Source organism: Thamnophis elegans, chromosome 6, assembly GCF_009769535.1.
Source record: "Thamnophis elegans isolate rThaEle1 chromosome 6, rThaEle1.pri, whole genome shotgun sequence".
Lineage (NCBI taxonomy): Eukaryota > Metazoa > Chordata > Lepidosauria > Squamata > Colubridae > Thamnophis > Thamnophis elegans.
In genome coordinates, this window is record NC_045546.1 from 35,214,928 (window position 1) to 35,227,489 (window position 12,562).

General features: G+C 49.5%; 1 protein-coding gene across 4 annotated transcripts in view; it reads right to left on the minus strand.

The window, feature by feature from the left end:
* The window catches only part of CD47 (CD47 molecule), an 84,110-nt gene that overhangs the window by 35,131 nt on the left and 36,417 nt on the right, over nucleotides 1-12,562 (minus strand). For all 4 annotated transcript variants that reach the window (XM_032220019.1, XM_032220020.1, XM_032220021.1 and 1 more), the window contains one exon: nucleotides 2,276-2,365. In XM_032220019.1, coding sequence (XP_032075910.1) covers nucleotides 2,276-2,365 — 90 coding nt within the window. The remainder of the gene's footprint in view (nucleotides 1-2,275; nucleotides 2,366-12,562) is intronic.

Below are 12,562 nucleotides of genomic sequence, written 5' to 3' on the forward strand. Positions count from 1 at the left end.
AAATCTATGTTTGGATGATATCATTTTATAAGTATGACATGAAAATATAAACTAAATGGCATAGCTAAAAACCTTGTAGAATAGATTTTTATCGAATATCAGAATTTTTTTAAAAAAATAAATGAACAATAGTCTCCTCACACTATGTTTTGAAGCTAGATATGAAACAATTTTTCCAGTTCCCAATCTAAAGAAACAAGTTATATCATTAATAACATTAAAAGCCATTAAGATATGAAGCTGAAGCAAGGGAATTACAGTTGGTCCTTCCTTCTTGCCTACTTTTTTGCCTGCCTATTAAAGTACCATGTTTCCCAGAAAATAAGAGAGGGTCTTATTTTCTTTTGACCCCCAAAATAAGTGCTTGGCCTTATTTTCGGGGAGGCCTTATTATTTTTGAGGTGCAGGAGGCAGCGAACATGGTCACCTAAAGGCTGCTGCTGTGTTGCAATATTTTCAGGGAGGGCTTATTTTAGCGCATCCGCTCAAAAGCCCAATTGGGCTTATTACCTGGGGAGGTCTTATTTTCGGGGAAACAGGGTAGTCAAAGTTCTAGCATACATCTCAATTTCATCCATAAATCCTTAGAAATGTATATCATAGGATACTTTGTAGCATATAAGTAAGTTATATTACATCAGGTAATAGTACCACTGCTTTCAGTGAAACAGTAGTTACTTATTAGATCTTCGTGATCACACCCTTTTATATGTTATTAGAAGCCTGAAAATTCAGGATTGCAAAAGAATATATACATCTGGATGCAAAAGAATATATCTGTCTGGATGATTGCAAATTTGAAATAATATTGTATAAAATATTACATAAATATAAAAATAAATAATAAAAATAAAATTTGCCCAGACTTATGTGTAAATATTATCATATTAAAATATGAAGCCTATTTTGAATTATGTTCCAAAATATTCCATGTTTTATGGGGATTTTAATACCTCAGGAAAATGGATGCTATCTATACCTCTGGTTGGGGGCTGTGACAAAGAAACTACCATGCTTCCTGGGTCCCACACAATGGCAACATTTAATAGAAGGGACCTAGAGAGAAGGGGCAGTAGTAGCAAGCATATTAGGTAGGCAGAAACAATGGGAGACCTGCAGTACCTGAGGTGATCTCCAGTTATCTCAGGCATGGGGCATAGCAAAAAGAATTATTTTAAGAAACTAACAAGACTCCCAGAGTGCACTAGACTATCTATGACAGTGTTTCTCAACCTTGGTGACTTTAAGTCCTGTGGACTTCAACTCCCAGAATCCCCCAGCCAGCATAGCTGGCTGGGGAATTCTGGGAGTTGAAGTCCACAGGACTTAAAGTCACCAAGGTTGAGAAACACTGATCTATGACAAATGATTATTAAACCTTTAAAGAACTCTACTAACTTCTTCACTTCAGGTGGCAACCTGTTCACATAGCTCATACAGTTAGGCAATTCCTACTGAACGTAGCCTGAAGTGCTTTTCATTGGTTCTGGTTTTGCCTTGTGCACAAAGTACGGTAAGTCTACTCTCTTTTCAATATGACATTCAGTTCTTCAAACAGAAGTAGAACCATTCATTAGCATTATTTGGGCATGATCACTCAACCAAGTCTTTTTAACAATAGGACCATCTTGTCCACATTTTACCATTTTATTAAGGAAAATTTCATTCAAGATACTGTTGAAGACCAAGAACTGAGGTCCAAGTACTCTCAACAAAATTCTCCTAATCTCCTAATCTAGTAATTCTATAAAGTAAATGGATTTGCTCTGGCATTGCAGAAGACACATACTGATTCCTTCTCATTGTAGCATATCTATCAAAGTTCAGAAACATATTGCTTTTATATTATTAATATAAAACTTAATTTATAGAAATAATGACATTAAAAAGAAATGACATTTTCTACAGAATGATAGTTGTTTGTATTCAACTTGTGTCACTCTATGGCCAAATGCTGAACACCCACAGCCAAGTACAAACTTTTTTTTAGTGCAGAGTGTTATAGAAGGTATTAATAAATACTCATAGATGTCACAAATGAAAGGGTAGCAGTTTTTAATTAATTACAGTGTCACCTTTTATTCTGTTATTTCCGCAGTCAAAAAAACATTAGTAAGCAATTACAAACTGCTCAAAATGAAGATGCTTACATAAGTTTTTAATTATGTAAAGCATAAACTTCTTTTGCATTATTCCACACATATTCCAAACATACAAACATTAACAAACTTTATTGATATCAGTATTAATAAAGAAAAAGGAATTTAGTACTTACCTACTGTAGCGAACTGGCACCAGTACAAAATAACAATCACTATTATGATGGAAATGATAGAGTACCGCTCCATAGGCTGAAACCAAGGTTCTATAAACAAAACAAACACAGTACAGCTTCAGGAATGAGTGCATATTTATAATATCTTTCACATTATTTTTGTGCTGACCATTTGGACATTTCTTTATCATTATAGCAAAAAAAAGCCAAATTATTTACAGTACAATTGTTATAGTTTCCACATTAAAAGCATAGTACGATTGAGTATTTCTTGATATCTTAAATAACTTCTGTTAGCAGATTCTTCATCTAACTAGCAGTGCCCTATATTTAGAGGGCAAGGGTTCTTCAAATCATTCATCCTGAAATGTGCCACTCCTCTACTATTGTCTGCCTATCCACGACAATAAACACACTTAAATCTAATAAACTTGTGTTTATTACATTCAATTTACAACTTCTGTGATTTCCAGCATAATGTAAGTAAGAGCAGTTACTAAAAATGTGAGCAATACTGAAGGACTGGCAGCACGTAACAATACCTTTGGCATCTGCAAGTGGCATTTGAAAAATATTCTCAGAATAAGTCACAACGAAACCAAGATGAGCAAGCTCATAAAACAAAGTGGACCTTTGTCCTAACATGCAATCTATTGCAGACAAAAGCAAGGCTTAATAAAACAACTCAATTTGTCATTTCTATTGCCTTAGTTCAAACCATGGAACAACTCAGTCTTTTGGTTGTGTTTCAAATTATCATGCTAGCAGTATCATCAGAGGTGGGTTGCTCCTGGTTTGGCACAGATCAGGCAAATCAGTAGTGGCGGTGGTGGGAGGCTCCACTCACCCGCTTCTGCACATGTGCAGAAGCATTGTGCGTGCACACAAGCATGGGCGAACTGGGAGTGCAGGGACTTGCAACCCACTTCTGACTATCATCCTGAAGTTTTGGAAATCTGTCCCCAACATTCTTGCACATTTTTATTTCCTTCACTTTCCTGCCCAGTCACAGACTTTTCTTATGAGAATTAGCATACTACATTCTATTAATTGCAACTTTTGCATCCCAGAGGCTTTGTAATTTTCCACTTGTGACCTTAAACTGTAACTGTAGTCTTTTGTCATGGCTTTAAAAAGCACTTTCAATAAATATTTGGATGTAAATATAAAAACACCAGTCACATTCTTTTTGGCTGCAAACTGTGGTCTGCAGAAAGGGATTCTTCTTAGATTCTTATTTAAAATCTAAAAATTATGGGGGTACCCAATAGTGTTACTTTTTGCTATTTTCTATAGCATTAGTGAGACTGTACTCTTTATTTCAAAGGCTCTTTCGAAGACTGTAGAAATAAAACTTACTATAAGCATGTCCTATTTTTTTTATCTATTTGTATATTAGTTTATATAGTTGATATGGTCAAATGACTTAATCAATAAAGACTATATTCCCTTCCCTTCCCTTCTACAATTTTAACAAGGGAATGAAAACATACGTTCTTACCTGAACGTTGTTTCTCATGGATCAGCAGGACGGCTCAGAAGTGGGTATTCTCATGCCCTGATTGGTCCAGAGACTGAGTCAATAATTCTGAAGCCACACCTATGACTCTCCTCTTCCTTGGCCCCAGTTTAACAAAGACGTAGCTTCAAGGATCTCAAACAAATAAGGGAAGACAAACAAGGGAGCTCCTCCCCACCAACTAGCTAACAACCAGCTCCAACCATTGGGAGGGACCTGAGCCATCCTGCTGATCCATGAGAAATAACGTTCAGGTAAGACAACGTATGTTCTCCATAGATGTAGCAGGATGGCTCAAGAGTGGGACGTACCAGAGTTAACATCCTGATGGGTGGGTCACTAAGACTGTTCTGTCCATCTGGATGAGTGTACTTGCTGAAGCACTCTGCGGCCAAACGACACATCCGCCGATGCAAATGCATCCAGCCGATAGTGCCAAATAAATGGAGACGGTGATGTCCAGGGCGCTGCTCTGCAGATATCCTCTATGGGGACACTGGCACTCCAGGCAGCCGAGGTGGCAGCACTCCTTGTGGAATGCACCGTTATTCCTTCTGGGACTGGAGGTGGCGTGCCTTGTAGACCCTCACAATTGCACCTCTTAACCACCTTCCAATTGTGGACGGGGATAGAAGGAAAGCTGGAAGGAGACAAAAGAGCCTCCGATCTTCGGAACAGGGCTGTCCTTTTCAGGTATATTTGTAGAGACCTACGGACATCGAATCTAAGCCACTGACATTCCCTCTCCCCAGATGACCCCAGGCAGAGGTCCGGGAGGACCACCTCCTGAGATCTGTGGAAAATAGAATTGACCTTTGAGAGGAAAGTTTGGTCCAATCGAAAAACCACTCTGTTCTCGTAGAAGATGCATAGGTGAGGTTGTGAGGAAAGTGCCCTAAGTTCCGAGATATGCCTAGCTGAGGTGACCGCCACCATTAAAGCATTAGGAACTGGAGTGAGACTGTTCTAATGTGCTCAAACGGTTCGCCCACTAGGGCTTGTAGAACTGTGGGGAGATCCCATGAGGAGAACCTGTGGACCACCGGGGGCCACAGATTGGAGGCCCCTTTCAGGAAATGACAGTTGATCAGCTGTTGGGTTAAGGGTGGAAGATGACCATCTCCCAGAACTGTGGATAGTGCGGCCACCTGGCGATGGAGCGTGTTATGCGATAGGCCTCTCTCAAGGCCATCCTGCAGAAACTCCAGGACCTGTGGTGGGGATGCTACAATGGGATCGATGACCTTCCCCACGCACCACCTAGCAAACACCGACCAAATTGCGTTGTAGATGTGAGTTGTTGAGTCCTGGAGGCCTCGATGGTCGAGATCATCTTATCTGAAATGTTGGCCGCCCTCAGGATCTGCCTTCCATGTGCCAGGTGGTCAGCTGGAACCACTGGGGCTCCGGGTGGAGCAGGACCCCCTGACACAAGACAATTTGAGCCCGAGGAATCCTCCATGGGGGGAGACTGACAGGCGGAAGAAGTCCACAAACCAGGCCCTCCTGGGCCAGTGTGGAGCCACTAGTAACACCTCTGGCCCTTCTACCTCCAGCTTCCTGATAACCCCTGGGAGGAGTGGGAGGGGAAGGAAGGCATAGAGAAGGCCTGCCAGCCAGCGGCAACAGAATACATCTATGTCCTCTGCTCCGTGTATCAGGAACTGGGAAAAGAATCGTGGGAGCTGAGTGTTCACCAGTATCGCAAAAAGGTCGACCTCTGGCGTCCCAACTTCCCATGGTCTACCATGGTCCTGCTGAGCCAATCGGCCTGTATGTTCGCCATTCCCGAGATGTATTCCGCCACAATCGACGCCAGGTGTCTCTCCGCCCACGTGCTCAGCTTCAGGGCCTTCACCCATAAGGCTTTGGAGTGGGTGCCCCAATGTTGATGTACATGGGCCTTCGCCACCACGATGTCTGTTAGAAGGAGCACATGTTGGCCCCTGAGCCGGGCCTGGAAGTGGAGGAGTGCTAGATATGCTTCTTTGAGCTTCAGCCAGTTTATATTGTGCGGGAGGTCGGCCTCCATCCACCGTCCCTGCGCGAACTGGTTTTCTAGCACTGCTCCCCAACCATAAAGGATGGCATCTGTAGTGAGCATTAGGTGAGGCGACTCCCAAATCTCAGACTCCACATTCAGGGCTGGGGACAGCCACCATCTGGAATGTAATTAGCATCCACTGCAAGGTCCAGACATGCAAGCAGGCCCAAGGCACAATGCTAATACAAGAAATCATATTTCCTAGGAGGCTGGACTACGTGAATACAGACACCGACCGAGCCTGATGTACCTGGCATATTAGTTGGACGAGGCTGTCTCTTTGGTCTGGCGACAGGAAGACCTGCCCCGCACCTGTCGATAATAGCCCCCAGATGCTGAAGTCTCATGATGGGTTGCAGGTGGCTCTTTTGAAAGTTCACAGAGAACCCCAGATTTTGCAATGTCTGTACCGTCAACTGCAGGTCATACCGTGCCCAGGCCACAGATGTTGAACCAACCAGGATGTTGTCCAGGTAGCACTGGATCCTCAATGAACTGCCCAAAGATAAGCCACCACTGCCAACACCTTTGTGAAAGTTATGGGCGCCAACGCTAAACCAAACAGGAGTGCTCTGTATTGGTAATGTATGTCTGCATATGAAAATCTGAAAAATTTCCTATGATCTGAAAAAATCAGGACGTGCAGGTACACCTCTATTAGGTCAATGGACGCCAAATAGTCTCTCTCCCTTAATGCCCGCTAGGATTAATTTCAATGATGACATATTGAATCTGCAATACACCAGATGACGGTTGAGGGATTTTAGGTCTAGGGTAGCTCTCCAACCCCCTGATGCTTTAGGGACCACAAAGACATTGGAGTAGAACCCCAACCCTTTTTTTGCTTCCGGGACCTGTTCTATTGCCTGAATGTCAGGGAGATGAGAGATGGCCGTTCTCATGAGCTTACTCTTTTCCTTGACCTTGGACATAGGGAATATTCTAAAGCAATTGGGAAAAAAGGAAACGAACTTGAGCCTAAGACCCTGACATACTGTGCTAAGTACCCAGGCATCTGTGGTGACTGCCTCCCAAGTACCCACAAAGATGGCAAGGTGACCGCCATTTGGAGGATCCCCGAAGGAATTACTTCCCCCTGCAGAAGGAACGGCCACTTTCCCTTCGAAAGGGCCTTCTGTTCTGGGACTGATAGTGGGACTGATATTGAGGGTGGTACCTCTGTTTGTCCCTGTTAAATCCTCTATCCGCCTGTCTATCCAAGTGAGGCTGGTAATACCTATGAGATGGTGTTTCCTGGGCCGGCAGTGGTAGGCCAGTCTGTGGTAGTAAAGCGCTGTCCCTTGTTCCAAATGCTTGGAGGCTGATGTGGGAAGGACTTTCTTCTTATCCTTATTCTTGACCAGTATTGGTTCGGGGGACTCCCCGAATAAGGAAACCCGAGTGGATTTAGCATCCACCTGCCATTTGCACAACCACACCAATCTTCTGGTAGCAATTGACGAAGCCAAAGCTGGGGATGTGAACTTCACCACTGTAAGGGTGGCGTCCGCTCAGAACTGAGTCACAGCCAGCAGTTTATTGAAATCCTGCTGAAGGCGGACATCCTGGGGGCGAGATCCTTTCCTGGATATGTTGTAACCACAATAAGGAAGTTCTATTAAAAAATAGAGGCAGCTGAGGCAGCTTTAATTGCCCAGGCAGCCGATTGGAAGTTCTTCCAAAGGGTGAGTTCTGCCTTTGTCCTCCGGTTTAAGATTGTCTGCAATGTCCCCTGCCACTAGGGCGGAAGATGTGGCCAGGGTCGTCACTGGTGCATCGACTGTTGGGACCTGAAGGATCTTAGAGAATGCTTGGTCCATGTTATAGAACTGGCGGTCATTGCTCCCTGGTTCTTTACTACTTCGGAAAAAGGACGTTGGTCTTACCTGAACGTCTATTTTCTGATGGGAGGAGGGAATGGTCACACGTGGGTTTTATCACAGCCTGATTGGTCCAAGACTGAGAGGAATCTATAAATACCGGTGCCTGTCCATTGCTAGCCCAGATTCTCGAACATGAACGGTACAACTGAAAAACAAGAAACAACAACACAACAACCCCGGGAAACACCCCCCGGGCCCTCCCCTTGGCCCCAACAGACAGAACTCAGGGCGGGTTGTGACCATTCCCTCCTCCCATCAGAAAATAGACGTTCAGGTAAGACCAACGTCCTTTTTCCAGAGTGGGAGGAGGGAATGGTCACACGTGGGACATACCCAAGCTAAAGTCCCAGGGAGGGAGAACAGAAACTCTAGGGCCCAAGGGGAGCCTCAGCTGCCACCCCCTGTAGTACCCTACAACCGAAGGACGCGTCTGCAGACGCAAAAGCATCCAGACGATAGTGTCGGATGAACGAGGTTGGAGTGGCCCAGGTAGCCGCCCGGCAGATGTCTTCAAACGGGGCCCTCGTGGCCCACGCTGCCGAGGTCGCCGCGCTCCTGGTAGAGTGCGCCGTGATGCCCGACGGAACCGGCCGCCCTGAGGCCACGTAGGCCTCTGAGATGGCCTGACGCAGCCAACGGCCGATGGTAGCCGAGGACACCCTCGAACCCAGAGCTCCAGGTAGGAAGGAGACAAACAAGGCCTCCGACTTGCGGAAATCCTTGGACCGTCGGAGGTAGATCCGCAAGGCACGGCGGACATCCAGACGATGCCAGAGACGCTCCCTGTCAGTGGACGGACTCGGGCAGAAGTCGGGCAGGACGATCTCCTGAGCCCTGTGAAAGGGGGTGTTTACTTTGGGGATGAATGCCGGGTCAAGGCGAAGGACCACTCTGTCCTGGTGAAAATGACAGAGGTCGTCCTTACAAGACAGGGCGCCCAGCTCGGATATACGCCGGGCGGAAGTGATGGCCACCAGGAAGACCACCTTCAGTGATAAGAAGCGCAAGTGCACCGAGCGGAGAGGTTCAAACGGAGCTCCCGTCAAGGCCTTGAGGACAAGCGGAAGATCCCACGTGGGGAATCTATGAACGGGGGGAGGCCTGAGATTTGCCGCCCCCTTGAGGAACAGCTTGACCAGAGGAGACTGGGAAAGAAAAGAAGATCCCGCCCCCCCCCAAGACCGAGGACAGAGCCGCCACTTGGCGTCGCAAGGTGTTTTGCGAGAGCCCGTCCTCCAGGCCCTTCTGAAGGAAATCCAAGACGTTGGGGATGGTGGCTCTGTCGGGAGAGATGCCCTTGGGGGAGCAGCAGCGGACGAACGCTGCCCAGGTGGAGTTATAAATGCGGGTCGTTGAGGGACGACGGGCCGCCTCGATGGTGCGAATGACCCTGGAAGACAGATGAGCCCCCCTTAGAAGCCGCCGTTCAAGAGCCAAACGGTCAGCTGAAGCCACTGAGGCTCTGGGTGAATCAGGGCCCCCTGCCGTAAGACCACCTCCCCTTGCGGAATCCTCCACGGGGAAGTCACTGACAGCTGAACCAGGTCCGCAAACCAGGGTCTCCTGGGCCAAAACGGGGCCACCAGAATGACCAGGGCCCTTTCCGTCACCACCTTCCTGACGGTCCCCGGGATGAGCGGAATGGGGGGAAAGGCATAGAGAAGGCCCGGGGGCCACCGGCTCCTGAGGGCATCCGTGCCCTCCGCCGAGCTGGATTGGAAACGGGAGAAGAAACGCGGGAGTTGTGTGTTCCCGGGAGACGCAAACAGGTCCACCCGGGGGGACCCGAACCGACGACAGATCTCCCGGAACAGCGACGGGTGGAGTTGCCACTCACCGTTGTCCAGAGTTGCTCGACTGAGCCAGTCCGCCTGGACGTTGGAGAGTCCCAAGATGTGCTCCGTCACCAGAGACTGCAGGTGTTTCTCCGCCCATGACCCCAATCGCAGAGCCTCCAGGCAGAGGGCCCTCGAGTGGGTCCCGCCCTGACGATTGATGTGCGCCTTGGTGGCCACATTGTCCGTCAGGAGGAGAACATGACTCCCTTCCACCGAGGAGCGAAAGTGACTCAGTGCCAGACGCGCGGCCTTCAGTTCCAGCCAATTGATGTTGTGACGGAGGTCCGAGGCCGTCCATCTGCCCTGAGCCATCCGAGAGCCCACCAGGGCCCCCCACCCGAACAGACTTGCGTCCGTGGTGACGGTCACCCTGCTCGGCTCCCAGAACAAACACCCCCTCCGGATGGCCGGGGAGAGCCACCACGCCAGGGATGCACGGACTCCCGCCGAGATGCGGAGAGTCTGAAGGGAATTGCTCATTCGTCCCCTCTGATAGGGGATAAGCTCCCATTGAAGGGGCCGAAGATGGAGCCTGGCCCACGGGACAATCCCTATGCAAGAGACCATCTTGCCCAATAACTGCGATAGAGAGAGGATGGAAACGGAGCTCTTTGTGCGAACGCTCTCCGCCAGCCGACGAAGGCTTACCTGCCTCTCCTGAGACAGACGCACCTCCCCCAACTTGGAATCTATGACTGTCCCCAGATGCAGGATGCGAGTGGAAGGAGTGAGATGGCTCTTTTCGAAGTTTACCGAGAACCCCAGGGCCTGGAGGCTCCGAATGGTAAGCCGAAGATCTGAAACGGCCTGAGACAGGGAGCCCGCCTGAAGCAAGACATCGTCTAAATAACATTGGAGGCGGACCGGGACTGATCTCAGATGGGCCGCCAGAGCAGCCAGGACCTTTGTGAAGGTCCGCGGGGCCGAGGCCAGGCCGAAGGGAAGAGCCCTGTACTGGTAATGGTGGGACCCGTGGGAGAACCTCAAGAACCGGCGATGAGCGGGCAGGATGGGAATGTGAAGATAGGCCTCCGTGAGATCCACGGAGGCCAGGAAATCGCCTTTTCTGATGCCCTGAAGGATGGACTTGAGCGATGACATTTTGAACCGCCTGTAGACCAGAAACCTGTTCAGGCGCTTGAGGTCTAGAATTGCTCTCCAACCCCCCGTGCTCTTCGGGACCACAAAGAGATTTGAGTAGTGGCCCAGGCCCCGTTCCCCTGCGGGAACCGCCTCCACCGCTTGGATTTCGAGGAGGTGGGCGATCGCCTGACTCATCAGGCGGCGGCGCTCTCGACTCCGGGATGGAGGGAACGACCGAAAGAGATTTGGAGGAGTGGAGAGAAATTCTAACCTGAGCCTGTAACGAACCGTGGCTCGGACCCAGGCATCCGACGTGATGTCGTCCCACCGGTCCGCATAAAGAGCGAGGCGGCCGCCGATGGGATGACTCGGGTTCGAGTCACTTCCCCCTGCGGAAGGGACGGCCGCCTCCCCCACGAAAGGGCCGCCGAGCCTGGCCCTGGAATCGGCTCCTGTCCTGGAAGGGCTGCCCCAAGAACTGCCTGTCAGAAGAGAAAGAAGAGAAGCGCTGGTTATAGCCGAAGCTAGGGGCCCTATACCGTTGCCTATGGAAAGGACGTGACTTGCTCTCGGCCTTCTTAGCCGTGGAGGGGAGGACCTTCTTTTTGTCCTTATCCTCCACTAGGATGCGAGTAAGGGCCTCCCCGAAGAGATCGGGCCCCTTGAAGGGGGCAGCCGCCAAATCCCATTTCGCCTTGTCCATTTGCCAATGGCGTAACCACAGGAGCCTACGGGAGGTGACCGAGGTGGCCAGGGCGCTAGATGCAAACTTGACCGTGTCCAAGGTCGCGTCAGCTGAGAACTGACACACTGCCAGAATCTTGACCAGATCCTGATGGATCCGGTCCTCCTGTATGGGAATGCATGCCTGCAGCTTCTTGAGCCACATGACCGTGGCACGATTAAAGTACGAAGCTGAGGCCGCCGCCTTAATGGCCCACGCTGTGGCGTTGAAGTTCTTCCGCAAAGTAAGCTCTGCGCGCTTATCCTCCGGCTTCATCTTATCTGCCGCATCACCCGACACCACCGGGGAGGAGGACACCAATGCGGCCACAGGGGTGTCAACCGTCGGGAGCTGAATGGCCTGAGCAAAGGTTTGCTCCACGTTATAATGCCGACGGTCGGTACTACCTGGAGAAGAGAAATTGGAAGGTTTAGCCCACTGGTCGGTCAGAACCTCAAGGAACAAGGGAGGGGCAGGGATCTCTTCCTTGTTGGTGGCCGTGGCAGAGAACATGACCATGTCGGGATCCCTTGGGGGGGGCACAGAGGGATCCCCAGTTCCGACCTTGGTGGTGTGCCTCGCCTTATCCAAGAGAACTTTAAACAAGGCGGGCACAAATAGGACCTTGGAAGAAGGCTCCTCCGAAACAGTGGTATTCTCATCATCTGAGAATCCCATCTCCTGGGGTAACTCCCCCCCACCCAGGAAGGAAGCCTCACTGATCATGGAAGGGGAGGAAGCCCGACACTGAGCCCTGTTCAGCCCCCCATGCCTAGAGTAAAGGGAGCCTTTGTCCCGCTGGGCAATGCCCCGAGTGATGGCTGCAGAAATAAGCCTTTTAATCCCTTCAGGGAGATTATCCAGATCCTCCACATCCCCAAAAGTGGAAGCCGGGCCCTGGGGGGCCAACCTTTGGGGGGAACAGGGGCCTCTGGACGTGCCCTCCAGAGGATCATCTATGGGGGATGGAGAACGCCCCCTCCTGGAAAAGGCCCGCGACCTACCTGGGGAGCTGCCTGAAGAAGCCGGGCTAAAACCCCTAAGGGGTGACCTCTCTGAAATGGGCCTAAGAGGGGACCTGGATCTGTCCCTAGATAAAGGCTTGGAGGGCTGGGCCTGCCTTTCTGCCCTGGCAAAAGTCCTTTCCAGCGCCCTATGGCGAGCTGCCTCATCCCTGGAGACAGAACTGGAGGGGC